The sequence below is a fragment of the Caenorhabditis briggsae genome, assembly GCF_000004555.2.
Source record: "Caenorhabditis briggsae complete genome, chrV, whole genome shotgun sequence".
Taxonomy (NCBI): domain Eukaryota; kingdom Metazoa; phylum Nematoda; class Chromadorea; order Rhabditida; family Rhabditidae; genus Caenorhabditis; species Caenorhabditis briggsae.
In genome coordinates, this window is record NC_013488.2 from 16,982,989 (window position 1) to 16,998,311 (window position 15,323).

The 15,323-nt window shown below is 37.5% G+C and overlaps 3 protein-coding genes across 3 annotated transcripts; 2 read left to right on the forward strand and 1 right to left on the reverse strand.

Moving 5' to 3' along the window:
• Positions 1-1,127: 1,127 nt before the first annotated feature.
• On the forward strand, positions 1,128-5,695 carry Cbr-sor-3 (the record flags this gene model as incomplete). Its single annotated transcript, XM_002638245.1, has 11 exons — positions 1,128-1,169; positions 2,385-2,486; positions 2,532-2,687; positions 2,734-2,861; positions 3,645-3,870; positions 3,920-4,111; positions 4,168-4,305; positions 4,354-4,524; positions 5,275-5,391; positions 5,437-5,558; positions 5,614-5,695. 11 exons carry the CDS (start codon positions 1,128-1,130, stop codon positions 5,693-5,695), a joined length of 1,476 nt encoding a protein of 491 aa, XP_002638291.1.
• A 2,081-nt stretch (positions 5,696-7,776) lies between these two features.
• Positions 7,777-8,929, forward strand: CBG22838 (the record flags this gene model as incomplete). The annotated part of the gene is made up of 3 exons (XM_045238415.1): positions 7,777-8,331; positions 8,377-8,640; positions 8,684-8,929. 3 exons carry the CDS (start codon positions 7,777-7,779, stop codon positions 8,927-8,929), a joined length of 1,065 nt encoding a protein of 354 aa, XP_045097671.1.
• A 456-nt stretch (positions 8,930-9,385) lies between these two features.
• Positions 9,386-12,232, reverse strand: CBG22837 (the record flags this gene model as incomplete). Its single annotated transcript, XM_045238416.1, has 4 exons — positions 9,386-9,568; positions 9,612-9,662; positions 9,712-9,873; positions 12,167-12,232. 4 exons carry the CDS (start codon positions 12,230-12,232, stop codon positions 9,386-9,388), a joined length of 462 nt encoding a protein of 153 aa, XP_045097670.1.
• Between the last annotated feature and the right edge of the window lie 3,091 nt (positions 12,233-15,323).

Here is a 15,323-nt window from a genome sequence, read left to right on the forward strand (position 1 = left end):
TTCTTAGGGTACATTGGTTCTGAGGGTACATGGGATCTTAGACTGTAAGGCGTTTTAGCCAGCCTATAATTTTGAGCAGAAATCAAAATAGTATGTATAAAAATATTGATTTACTTTTTTTGTCCACCTACATGTACCGAACAATCCAATGTACCCTTGGAACCAATGTACCCTAAGAACTCGATGTACCCTTTTTCGATGTACCCTTGGATACTGGGCCTTGAGAATGATGTTGAAGAATTTGGACAGGTGATTATTTCAGACCACGCAAATGTCAGAAAACGGACTGAGTGAGTTTTCAGGAAAAAATATTGATTTAAAAAAAAGGAGACGTTTTGGGGAATTAAGGAATTAAGAAAATGAGTTTCTACTGGTAAAGAACGAATTATTGGCCGTTTGAGAAGTTGAATTTTTGAGCCCGAGCTACACAAAGCATGAATATTACAGATTTCGTAAAAAAGCAAGATTCTTTCAAATCTTAATTAATCGTTCCGTGATTTTAGAACAGTGCTCAAAAATCATAATTGAAAAAAAACTGAACTTGAACTACAACTGAAACAGTTAAATTAAACATAATTTGATGTAATTTTTATTCCAGCCGTCAAATGTATTGTATTTCTATAATGACTGAAAATATCAGAGATTTCAGAAAAAAACTAATACTTTGAAAATTTGTGCTTGTTTTAAATTTTTTTCAGAGATTTTTCAAACCCCATTTTCAAAAATCCCTTTACTTAGGATACGGTTCTGAAATTTGAAATCATTATATTCAGTTTTTCTGCATTCCAGTTTTTCATCTTTTCCAGAAACTTTAGAAATTGCAGACTAATTTAAATTGTTCCCACCCCAATTTTCTTCGCAATCGATTGTTTGCGAACACCCCTTCTTCATTCTCTTGCAAATCTTCAGTGCCCTCGTCACCCCTCACTTCAGTCTGCACACTGTCTCCTTTCTTCAGTGTCCTCGTCACTCTCTTAAATACACACTATATCCTTTCCCCCCTCTGCCCAATTCCAAACGACACTCCGTTGTTTGAGGGTGCCCGGTGTTTAGCGGATCGTGTGTTGTGACCGAATTTTTCCAATAACATCTGTTTTCTCTTCGGCAGAAAATTGTGCCTTTTCTCCATGGAATCTCCTTCCCGCAGCAATCGTCAAATTAATAAGAAAGTAAGTTATGATTTATAATTGTAAATCAAAACGTTTGCAGTCCTTTAAAACCAAAAAGAGATTAATTTCTGTGAGAAAACGTCTTTGCCAAAGAAGGCTGAGTGTCAATCAGAAATTTCAAAAAGGCCGATCTCACAAACCGAACGGTGAAGCTCAGAAATGCCAAAATTTCAATTCTTGAGTTTGAAATTTTTGATTATTTTCTGTATTATCTAATTTCTAAATTTCGGAATTTCAGATTTTTAGATTTTTAGAATTATTTTCGGAATTTCTGAACTTTTAATTTTCAGATCCTGGAATCTCAGAATTTCATAAATTCGGAATTTTGAACTGCAAAATGAACATTTCGAAATTTCCAAAACACTGAATTTCAGAATTCTTAACTTCCGAATTGTCAAATTTCTGAATTTTAGATTAAAATGTTTTTGAAAATATTGAAAAATAGACATCCACTCTCTAATTGAAGCCCGCCTCTAATAGAAGCCCAAAAATCTCATTTTTCCTATTCCGGAAATGCAGAATTAATTTGATTAGAAAACAATTTAAAATGAAGAAATTTGGAAATTAGAGAATCGAAAAACTCAATAAACTCCTAAAATTTTCAAACTTCAGGGTTTCAAATATTATTGTTTTTTTTTTGAATTAATTTGTCGATAGGTGGCGAAATCGACTGGTTGTAATTGTTTATGAGATCGGCTTTTTTGAAATTTCTGATCGACGCTCAGCTTTCTCTGACAAGACGTTTTATCACAGAAATTAGTCTCTTTTTGATTTTAAACTGCTGCAAATGTTTAGAAAAAAAATATGTTACCGTAAAACCTGTATTAGAAGGGCCCTCCGAGAGGGGCTTGGAAAAATGGAAGGGTCCCCTGTAATAGAAGGGCCCCCGTAATAGGTGTTTTGAAAACAGAAAATTTTCGTACTTTTTCAGTGGAAAATATTCCCAGGAACTCCACAATTTAATAGAAATTTGTTGAAACTCTATTTTTCGATGAAAATCTCGCTAAATTTTGGTGAAATGGGCAGATTTTCATGAATTTTGAACGAAACTTCGTCGAATTTTTCGATGCCAAATTTCGTATATAACTGGCCGGAAAAATAGAAGGGCCCCTGTAATAGAAGGGCCCTCCGGAGATACCTTGGAACAATAGGAGGGCCGTCCCTTCTAATACAGGTTTTGCGGTATATTCAAAAGACTATGAAAACGTTTTTCAGAGAGCAATTGATCATATTGAACAAGAAATTGACTTGGTATGCAATGATCTGGAACAATTTATTGCCGCTGTACACAACAAAAGTTGGATCAATTTTGTGAAAGTGAGAGTTTTCGTGCGTTTAAAACACAATGCATACTAATTTCAGGCTGCTGTTAAGGATGTAGGACAAGAAGGTGTTCTCATCTCCCCTTTTCACTCGATGTCTGCCGCTTCTCTGAAATGGACTCTACTCCATCTGAATCAGATCGTATTCACAGAGACGAACAAATGTAAATTAGGTATTCATGCCGTACGTGTGCTTGTGAGTTTTGTCAATGTTTTTTACGCCGAGAAAACATATTTTGCAGGACTTCAATAAGCGAGATGGTGGTTTGGTGTCTGTTTGTTGTCTATGCAAAGGATCAAGCAAGGAAGTAGAAGAAATTTACGTAGAAGATATTATTGCCGATTATAGTCTGATCAAGACAAATATCCAGTGAGTATCACATCCAGAAATATTTTTGATTTCCGTTTCTAAATCATATAGATCGAAAGTCTTTTTTTGCATACTTGCAAAATCAGGGCACGGCCCGCGGGCCTGGCCGGGCCGAAGATTTCAAGGGCCCGGCCCGGGCTCTCCATATTTGAAATTTTTTCAAATATGTTTAAAGGTTAGTCTCGTTCAAGCCTAATCGTTGTGAGACATCATTTGACTTCTTGACAGTTGCGCAATACGAGACGGACCGTCACGGACGCACCTGCGTGCGTACATAAGACGAAAAATAACTCAATTAGATGCTAATTAGCCTGTTTGCCGCGCCTCCGGCGCTTCAAATGTCTGGCTGGGGCGACTGCGGCAAAAATCGAAATTTAGCAATTCGAGAAGATAAAGTTAGAATTTCAGGAAATGGAAATTTGGGGGAACTTTTTGATATCTAAAAAATTTTTTTTTAGTATTCTTCGAAAATTGTTCAAAAATATGGGGAACATTTGAAATGCTGGAATTTTTGGAAATCTGAAATTTTGACTTTTTTGAATTCTGCAAAAAAAAACTTATTTCAGAAATTCAGAAAAATTCAACATTTCCGAAATTTCAAAATTTCATATTGGACATTTTATTGGACATTTTTGAGAACTGCATTGAACAATTGCAATTGTATACTAGAAAATCTAACTTTTGCATCTGATCATGAAGCCAGTAAAAAAGATTTTTAGCAATATTATTATAGGGATTGTATCGTGCTGTTGGTTGAAAATTGAACTAATCTTAAACTTTCAGCGCAATGTACGAAGAATTCAAAGACTCGGTAATTGACCATAGATGGAATTTATATAACGTGAAAGACTGGGAGTTATCTGCTCCAAACATGGAAAAAGGATGTTTTGATCTCATCGACATAGGACAGGTTTTCGAGATGCAATTGGAAGAGGATCCACACGTCGTTGTCCTTGCAACAGTTATGCGTAATCATCATGGACTCCTGTGCGTTCGGTTTGGAGGAAAGGTTAGTTTTGATGAATTGGCATTGAAGGAGAAGATTGTTCTTGTTTCAGTACACTAGAATGATTCATATGCTCAACACATGTTGTCATCATAAAGGATGGACCGAAAAACAAAAAGACGAGAAACTATTGAGGCCAAACGTTGACCTTATTGCAGGACTGGAAGAAGACATTTCTAATTTGTTAGAGCCAGTGACTCATCTGGTTTTTTTGAATAATGATGTGATGAAACATCGACTCCAGGTAATTTATATGATATATCATACTTCTTAATTTTCAAAAAAAAAAACAATTTACAGCGTGGCGCTGTGTTAGTCTATCTCAATCATGACAGAAATCGTTTTTACTTTGCTCATGTGGTCCCAACCGAAGATGAATGCCCTTTTTATTTCCATCTTTGCATTGGCAAAGAGTTTGTCTTGCATCCGAACACAAATGTGAGTTTCTGATTGACTCCGAAAATTAGAAGCAGCACAATTTTTCAGAAGCCAGCTTTCTTTCACATTTACCATGAACAACTTTTTGCATGGAGCCTCATAAGAAAGGAACCTGTCAGATGTCATCTTCCAGATGAGTTTGAAATTTATCCAAACGATACGAACAAGTACGAAGATGAAATTGATATTTATATCAACTACTTCACACGATATTACAAGGTGTGTTCTATTCGAGATTATAATAATTGTGCGATAAGTGTCTCTCTCTCATACAGTAACGCTCATGAGCAGCAGATCCTTTCGACACGACTTCTAGAAATTTCTCGAGAAATTTTAGAAAATTTTTTCGAGACGAATTCATCTTGAAGTGGTGGCCTAACTTTCGCAAGTTAAGTTTTCCAGGCCACCACGTTAAAATTGCCTAAAAATGGACTGGAGTGCACCTGGTGTGTTTTCTAGGTCATTTTGAAATGGTGGCCTGGAAAACCAAAATTGCCAAAGTTCGAGGAATTTTTTTCGAACATTTTTTTCGAGAAATTTTTGTCGAACTTTTATCTGCAATTTCTCAAAAGAGGCATTCATAGTTGCAAGCGGGGCGGCCCGAGCAAGTGGCGGGCCGGCTGATAACTTGTCTCTAAAACGAGATATTCAGACGGTTTTGGTACCAAATGATAGATCTCGACATGTCCCATTACGTCTATATCATTTAAGCGGATTCCGGTCTGACAACATGCTCAAAAATGTGTTTGAATGGCAAAAAATCTGCTTTTGTCAAATTGGTCAAAAATTGTCATTCAAACACATTTTTCGACATGTTAACGGATTGGGATCCGGCCCAAATAATATAAGCGCGATGGGCCCTGTTGAGATCTATCATTTGGTACCAAAACTGTCCGAACGTCTCGTTCTAGGGACAAGTTATCAGCCGGCCCGCTTGCAACTATGGATTTTTCTAAATAATTATTTCAGGCTCTTGTCAGTGAGGGTGTCGGACCACAAGACGAGTATCGTCAACACATCAATAGTTTGGATGCCGGAAGGATAAAGGCCATTAAAAAACGATTGAAAACGTTGAAATTTGTAGAAGTAAGGGTTGCCTTATACGTGCTTTCTGACAACCTCCTATAACAGATTCTTCTTCCTACGCCAGATGGATATAGCCAGTTGCATGCAGCGGAAGTTGTCAGAGTTTCAATGAATTTGCTGACACTCAAAGTTCCTGGAAGAAAAGAGATAATTTACGCTCATCCATTGTGAGTTTCATATCGCAAATAATTTGTCACTTATACATATAATTCATTTTTTCAGCGATAGTAACGTTTATCATTTTGGGGCTTGTGTCGATGTATCAAAAAACAAATCAGACCGTGATTTCGACTTATCATATTGACACGGACCATCTGTCATTATGAAATGTTTTTCACATTTTCCGATTTAATTCATATGTTTATTTTTGTGATTTATGTCTATTCATCGGGTTTTTCTGTCTGTAATCATCCACTTACTCACTGCAAAGTATCGGTTTTTGAGTTTTCTTTAAATACTTCGCATCTCATCTCTCAATTTCTTTGTCATATTCCTAGCTACTTAAGTATACTTCTTTGCTTCATAGTTTAAAATTCTCTATTCGTAAACAGAACTACTTTGAAATTTTTGAAAAATCACTTTGTTCCCCCTGAATTTTTTGATTATTCTTTTTTCTCTGTCCCAGGGAGAGTAAGAAAAATTTCTCAGATATTTTTGTCTATTTTCAGCGATTCTTTGAAATCTTTTTTTGCACAATCCATTATCGGAAAAAAATCGTCTCGAAAAAAATTTTCATTTTGAAAACAGTATTAAACAATAGGAGACCGTGTTGCCAGTTGAGCTACACGGTTAACGCCGTCGACCAATAAGCCACGCGGCTCCGGCCAAGTAGACGAAGTTTCTTGTTCACCAGTTGAGATAGAAGGTACCGTACGATTTTTTCGTTTGAAAATATTCTTCATGGTATCCAGATTCCTTTTGTTGCTAAATAAATACGACATTTTTATCATCACTGGTGTCGTAACAAAATCAAAATGATTGTCGTAGAATATGTAACTGTCCTGAAAGCCTCGAAGATTGCGTTGGGTTTTCCCAAGAACTTACTGGTGGGGAGAAATGAAAAAAAATAATGTTCTCGAAATTCCTTTCAAATACGCCCCTCGAGGAGTTGAACTTGTGGGGGTGAGGATTGAGGGTGCGGCGCCGCTACCGACTGAGCCACGCGGGGAAAGAGAATACGGCCGCCCGATTGCATACATAAAGGCGAGGACGACAGCTGTAAGCAGTGTGACATTAAGCGTTGTACACCGTCACGGTAGAATGCATACCCTAGCTACAAAAATCCTACGAAAAATCTCCTGTCCCCCCACCTTTAAAGGACTGGAGCATCTGACTCTTCAAAGTACAAATATAAATGTTAGTACACGGATAGTTTCAGAAATAGATGTTTTTCGAAATTACAAAACGAAAGATTAGAATTAAACGTATTTGCGTTGAATATGAGGGGAAAAAATTAAAAGGGAGGTCGTTCCAATAACTTCGAATTGAAATAAAAATTGAGGATTTTTTTAAAATGTTACTTACATTGAAAGAATAATAAAATTGACGTCTACGAATGTTATGTAAGGGGAGAAAACAATATCAAACGATGGGAGACGGTATTGCTAGATGAGCTACACGGTTAACGCCGCCGGCAAGTAAGCCACGCGGCTGCGAACGAGTAGACGAAGTTCCTGATTCACTAAGAAAAAAAAATTGATTTCGAAAATTGAGAAGTCTTGAAAAATTGAGGAATCGAGAGTTTAATTTTTGGGAAATGGGAAACTTCTAGCCGCTGCTAGCTATGCCACGGCGAATCTGACCGATGACTTAAACCTGAAAATTTACTGTATTTTATCACTCAACTCATTATCTTATTTTCAAAACAAAAAATCTTTCAACAAGTAGCCATTTTCTTATAGTGGTTTAAAGGTGGGGGACAGGAGATTTTTCGTAGTTTTTTTGTAGCTAGAGTATGCATTCTACCGTGACGGTGTACAACGCTTACTGTCACTCTGCGTACAGCTGTCGTCATCGCCTTTATGTATGCAAACGGGCGTGTGCTTTCTCTTTGCCCGCGTAGCTCAGTCGGTAGCGGCGCCGCACCATCAATCATCGCCCTCACAAGTTCAACTCCTCGAGGGGCATCTTTGAACGAAATTTCGAGAACATTATTTTTTTTCATGTCCCCCCACCTTTAAACATCTGCCTGGCGCGCCTACGGCGCTTTTCTACAGTTGATCATTCATCGGCTGAAAAAATGATCATGAACCTCTAACTTTAGACATTTCTGAAGCCGCGTGGTGAGCAGGTGATATTCTGTTCTTCTGTTTTATTACTCGCCCAGTACATTTTCTGGAATATTTCAACGACACACCCAAGTATCATATATCACTTCATTGTTCAATGAATCAAACTGACGACGTTTCCCAACACTCAAATGTTTCCATTGTTTTCATACTGACTACAATTAATAGTAACTTCACACTGTTGTCATGTCTTGTTTTATACTATCCAGTGTTCCCAATTTTTGTGTATGTATTTTGGAAAAATCGAGACCAAGAAAAGGATTCGAATGTTTTCCCGATTTTACAACATTTTTATAGAACAACCACATTCGAATTTTTCTTTTTGTCTGTATATTTAACAGCTCTAATTTACCAATACTTACACCCAGAATACACCATTGAAAACCCAACTTTTGCATTGATTATTTCGAAATGGTATGATTTTCAACTAATGTTTTTCGAAATTCACCACCTGATAATCATTCTATTGGCTGTTCAAAGGTTCATACTTTATTTTGAGCTACTAGTTAATGTGAATGTATCCCCCAAAGCTATTAATATAATATTGTTTATGTTGTATTTTGTTGGGTATTTGAAACTGGCATTTTTTGAAGTATGGATTGAAGTCTTCAAAGATGAAACCATGAACTTGATATATCAAAAAATGTTAATAGTGAGTGGATTTCTTTAAATCAGAAGCATATAATAGCAAATTCAGTATGAAAGCATTGTAATTCACGTATTGATGTTTGCATCTGCCATTTTGTATATCCCGATTTCAGTGAGCATTAGAAGAAAAGCTCATTTGGTATCTATTATAAAAAATAAGCCCAATAGATTCATTTTGTATCAAACTATCGGTTTGTGTGCGTTCAAAGTGGTGAGTGCAATGGATCCCGGCACAAAGAATTTTAACACTGAATTCATTCAGACAAGTCTACGCCTTCACATTTTTGATCAATTTGAACTTGAAAATTCACTAGTAAGTTATCCTGAAATCTCAAGAAATCCTTAAAATTTTTCAGAAAACTACTGATTTCTATGGCAATCATTTTGATTTTGTTACGACACCTGTGATGATACAAATGTCGTATTTATTCAGCAACAAACGGAATCTGGATACCATCAAGAATATTTTCAAGAGAAAAAATCTTACGGTACCTTCTATCTCACGTGGTGAATCACAATCTTTGTCTACTCGGTCGCGTGGCTTATTTGCCGGCGGCGTTAATCGTGTAGCACAACTGGTTGTGCGGTCTCCCATCGTTTGATACCCAGAAGAAAGAAGACCAGTGTGTTTGCCGCGCCGCCAGCGCTTCAAACAGCTGGCTGGTGCGTCTTCGGCGCGAATTAACCTATTTCTGTTGCTCGTTCGTCGCTTCGCTCCTCGAGAAGGTCACGTCAATTTATATTCAATTTTCAAGATTTTCAAAAATGTGCGGACAGAATAACAATTCATTCATTCATTAGTCGTAAGAATGATTATTTGTAAAATTTTCCTTAAAAATTTAAATTTTTTTTTAAAACCACTAATGAAGCATTCAAAAAAATTTATTTTTAGAGTTTTAATGCATATGATGTCAATACATAAAAAAAAGTTTGAATTGTTTCTGTACAGTGGAAAATAAACTTGAAGTTGAAAACCAGCAGTTGAAACCATTTATAGTTCAAATAAAAGCAAATCAGGGATTTTGAAACAATTAATAATATTTAGTCGGAGTCACCCTTCAAGTGTCCACTGACGAAGCTTGTGCTGCACCAATTGCGCTAGAAGGCATCGTTCGATTGTTTCTCTTGAAAATATTTTTGATGGTGTCGAAGTTTCGTTTGTTACTGAATAAATACGACATTTCTATCATTACAGGTGTCGTATAGAAATCATGGTAATTCGCGTAGTAAAACGTGTTGTCCTGAAAATCTCGAAGATTCCATTGGATATTTAGAAGAACTTACTCTTGGTCTGTCAGCTTCAAGTTGTGTATTAATGTGCAGGCGTAGACTTGACTGAAAAAAAAGCATTTTGAAATGTTTTTCTGAATTCCATTGTGCTCACCACTTTGAACGCAGCTAATCCGATAGTTTGATACAAAATGAATCTATCTGGCTTATTTTTTATGATAGATACCAATTGAGCTTTTCTTTTTATGCTCACTGAAATCGGAATGTACAAACTGGCAGATGCAAACATCAATATGTGAATTATAATACTTTCATACTGAATTTGATTACATATTCTTTGGATGGGAAAATTTTGTAAACGAACAGTGGTTCACCTTCCACTGTTGTCTAATTTCAGTGTTTCTCAGAACTCTTTAGAATATATCCGGATATATTTATTATATGGAAGGTCCACTAGACGTCGTCTCTTTCGATTTCCGCAAAGCCTTCGACCAGGTACATCATCAACTTCTCATCCAGAAACTTGCTAGCTTTGGAATCCTTAAATCCTACGTAGCTTGGTTCTCCTCGTTTCTCTCTGGTCGAACGTTCTCTGTCAAAATCTATGATTTTATTGGACCTCCTTCCTCTGTCATTCCCTCTGGTGTTCCTCAAGGATCAGTCTCCGGTTTCTTACTATTTCTCATATTCATCAATGATCTGCTCTTAGAACTTGAACAAATCCCCTCTCTTCACCTTGCCGCCTTTGCTGATGATATCAAATTGTATTCTCATGACCCAATCGTCCTTCAAACTGGTATCAACATGGTTGTAAATTGGGCTACCGCCAACCATCTCCCTCTTGCCCACTCTAAAACTGCCCTTCTTCGCCTAGGTTCCCATAATTCTTCCCATCCTCTCAATATTGCGGGTGTCACACATACTCCCTCCTCCTCCGTCCGGGACTTGGGACTCATTACTGATTCCTCTCTCAAATTCTCTGCTCACATCAACAAAATCACATCTCTAGCTCTTCTCCGTTCCAAACAACTCTTAAAGTCATTTAGATCTAAGTCTCCAGAATTCTACATTCATCTTTTCAAATGTATGTTCTCCCGATTCTTGAATACTGTTCTGTAGTTTATTCCCCTCCGCCTTCTTCTCGCCTTGCTCTAAAACTAGAATCTCCCTTAAGATTTTTCTCTAAGTGTATTTTCCAGCGTTGTAATATCCAGTACAGTTCCTATTCTGATCGTCTCTCTATCCTCAATATGTTCTCCATTCGACATCGTAGGCTAAAAGCTCAACTAATTCTTCTCTATAAATTTTTAAATGGCTCCGCCTACTTACCTAACCTAAATGCACATGTCAAATACTCCTCCTCCCCTCGTCGCCCTATGAACTTAATTATTGTTCAGCCCTACTCCTCTGACTATTTTTCTTCAATTGTTCCCCTGTGGAACGCCATCACTTCCCAAGTTACCCGATTTCTCCTACCTTCCGAGTTTGAATCCTTAATTTCTTCCAGTATTACCCGTTATTGATATATTTGCTCCCTATTTTTTATTTTTTTTTCTACCGGTTACATCTTTCCTGCGTCAAATATCTAAATTATCCGGTTTCCCCTCCCCTACTCAGATCGGCCTCGTGAGGGGCATTTTTTCTGAGTCTTTCATGTCCTGCCCTCTATTGTTTCATTACACCTGGTCAATAAATTAAATTAAAGGTCGGTATTACGAGACGGCTGCCCGGAGGCCACCGCTCGCGACCGATGCGAGAGAATAGAATGAATAGATAGGAGTGTTACAATGACCAGATGGCAATCGGGGTACACAAAAGAGGGGTAGAAGGGGCAATCGGTAAACCATGTATCTGTGTCCAGAATAATTAATCAACCTAATAGAAGAATATGACTTGCGATTTTATTGTCCTGTCACAATATCCACTCACTCTCAACATTTGTTGATATATCAACATCATGGTTTCATTATTCAAGACTACAATCGATATTTTGAAAATTGTCATTTCCAAATACCCAACAAAGTACAACACAAACAATATGAGATTAATAGCTTTAGGTGACAAATCCAACTTCTCCCAAACCTCAAATTAAAGTATAAATCTTTGAACAGCCAATAAAATAATAATCAAGTGGAGAATGTCAAAGAACACAATGAGAAAAGAGTATGATTGTGCCAAAATTAACATGAAGGTTTGGGTTTTCAAGTTTCCATTCTGGGTGAAAGCGTATGTATAAATCACCTATGAGCGATATAGACCAATACAAAAATTCGAATATAGTTGTTCTATAAAAATGTTGTATAATTGGAAACACTTTCAAATCCTTCTCCTTCTTTCGGTTTTTCCGAAATACATATACAAAAATAGGGAAAACTGGATAGTATAAAATCGAACATAACACCCATGTAAATGTACTTAAAGGCGGGGGGACAGGAGATTTTTCGTAGTTTTTTTGTAGCTAGAGTATGTATTCTACCGTGACAGTGTACAACGCTTAATGTCACTCTGCGTACAGCTGTCGTCCTCGCCTTTATGTATGCAATCGGGCGTGCGCTTTCTCTTTGCCCGCGTGGCTCAGTCGGTAGCGGCGCCGCACCCTCAATCCTCACCCCCACAAGTTCAACTCCTCGAGGGGCATATTTGAAAGGAATTTCGAGAACATTATTTTTTTTCATGTCCGTCCACCTTTAAAGGTGGGGGGACAGGAGATTTTACGGGGGATCTTCGGGGCCAGAGTATGTATTCTACCGTGACAGTGTACAACGCTTAATGTCACTCTGCGTACAGCTGTTTTCCGCGCCTTTATGAATGCAATCGGGCGTGCGCTTTCTCTTTGCCCGCGTAGCTCAGTCGGTAGCGGCGCCGCACCCTCAATCCTCGCCCCCACAAGTTCAACTCCACGAGGGCCGTATAAAAACGGAATTTCGAGAAATTTGTTTTTTTATATCCCCCCACCTTTAAAAGCACATTGATTATACAAAAAATCGCCAAAGGTTTATAAACCAAGTTTTGGAAAACACTGACAGTTCGATTCATTGTATAATGATTTGAAAGTGAAAAGTGATCCTTGTTCGTGCTGTGGAAGTACTCGAACAGGTGATTTTTTCAGGCTACACAAATGCCAGAAAGCGGAATGAGCGATGTTGCAGAAAAGCTTTTATGCTCAACACATGGTGCATCTAACATCTAAAGAATGATGTTTTTCTCGCTGAAAAATGATTTCAGAAACGAATAAATCAATTGAAATAAGCAAAAAACAAGAAACTGTAGCACTTTGGAACATTTTGGAGACTTCCCCAAACATGGTCCTGACGCCTTTTGAAAACACCCGTCAATTCTCAAATCCCCGTCTATTCTCAAAACGCCCGTTAAAGGTGGGGGGACATGAAAAAAAATAATTTTCTCGAAATTCCGTTCAAAGATGCCCCTCGAGGAGTTGAACTTGTGAGGGCGATGATTGATGGTGCGGCGCCGCTACCGACACGCGTGCAAAGAGAAAGCGCACGCCCGATTGCATACATAAAGGCGAGGACGACAGCTGTACGCAGAGTGACATTAAGCGTTGTACACCGTCACGGTAGAATGCATACTCTAGCTACAAAAAAAACTACGAAAAATCTCCTGTCCCCCCACCTTTAAAACATAAAGAACCGAAAAATGTAAGCTCCATCGAAAAATGGAGGATATTTCGAAATAATGCGAAGCTTCAAAGCAAAAATGAGGGTCCATTGAAAGTATGAAGTTAGGATGCCAAATTTTTTTCGGACTTTTTCAAACATTCTAGCAGGACTTTATTTTCGTAAATCTCTTTTACAGAATCTCCTCAAATCTCGCACATTTCAAAAATTCAAAATATCTTTTCGGGGATCAACAATCGATGGATCTTTACATGAGTTGATTGGAGAACCCTACCGTACCATTTCAGATGTGAAAAAAGTTTGGTATTTTCAAATGAATACAGACTACTATATTCACATCGTTCTGGATATGCGTAATGTACAAGACAAAAAAGGGATAAGGCTTCCATTTCGGTCGGTCGAAAATTGCCGACCGCCGACCGACCACCGACCCAGCCAACCGACAGCCGACCGAGCTGACCGATCGGTCGGCGCGCCAACCGTTCGAGTGCATTTGCGCGTCAGGGTGTATGCGTACGCTGCATTACATTTTACGACGCACGATTTTTTCAATTTTCAAAGAACTGTTTTATTAGGAATTTAATTATATTCACTGCAGTAAAAAGCTATAATACTAAAAAATAAAAGATTTTCGAGATGAAGGAAGAATCATTGGATCAGGATATGACACAGGTTACGGAGACAACGACTGAATCGCAGTATTCTTCTTCGGATCGATCTTCGTAGAATATTTAATACCTGCATGATTTTGTTAACAAAAACTTCTAATTTTTATTCTAAAAAAAGGAAAAAAAAAGAAAAAAAACGGAGAAAATCATCAAAAGAACCAATATTGAAAAAATCGTGCGTCGTAAAATGTAATGCAGCGTACGCATACACCCTGACGCGCAAATGCTTCCGAACGGTTGGCGCGCCGACCGATCGGTCAGCTCGGTCGGCTGTCGGTCGGCTGGGTCGGTGGTCGGTCGGTCGGCTGAATTTGCCGAATGGAAGCCTTAAAAAGGGAAGCTGAAACCTAAATTGATAATTTTCGCACGAGTTGCCAAAGAGGACACTCCATTTTTATGAATTGTGCAAATTAATCAATTAGCAATCAATTAGTTTATGATTATCATGTGATTACCGTTCATCTATTTTATTGTTAAATTTGAATATTGTACCCATTTACCGTATTTCCTCTAACAAGGGAACCATGTTTAGCCGTCATCTCAGAATATTTTCTAAATTTGCTTATTTATAGTTTCGAATACGGGCTTTCTCGTGGTGTACTTGGTTTTTTGCGCAAATTTCTAAAAGTCGAGTTATGGGCGGTTTAAGTGATTTCAGTGCTAATTTCTCACTTTTGGAGTGAGTTTTTGAAAGGGTTAATACGAGTTACAGGCGTAAGTTACAGGCGAAAAAGAGCGAAAAAAGGAAAAAATATCATTTTGTAGTACTTGTCGAGCTCAATCATATACGATTCAGTTGGTCTAAAAGTTTTGGTTCTGAAAGAAACTATGGCAGGGCCCGCGAAGGCCCGGGAAGGGCCCGGATTACAAGTATGGTCGTGAGCTTATTATAGTTTTTGTTATTTAATGAAAACTTGAGCAACGAAAATCAAGAAATTGACAAAAGAAGACGCTGGATTTTATGATTACGTATCCGAACGTGCTCCAGTGAAGTTCAATCTACCACCAGGTGTTCATGTTGATCCAGGAATATCATCTGGTGTTGAGCTTACTGTTAATTGATAAAATTGATTCTGATTGGGATATCTAGTTTCAATAAAGTTTTGTTTTTATTGTTTTTTTTCAAATTAGCTAATTTTTATTCAGATTTTGAAAAGCTTCTCACGTAAAAAAATTCTCACGTAAAAAAAACGAAAATTCAAAAAATGAGCAGTTCAAAAAACGTATAGTTACGAAATGTAAAAAATTGAATAAACAAAAAAAATTCGAAAATTCAAAAATTAAAGAGTTCCGAAATTCGAAAAGAATCGGAAAATTCCAAAATTTGTAAAATTCCGAAATATTAGAAATATATTTAAATTTAACATATTTGAAGTTACTAGCCTGTTTGCCGCATCTTCAGCGCTTCAAACTCTTCATTTGAAAATTTAAGGAAGCGCCAACGCAGACGACCTTGAAAT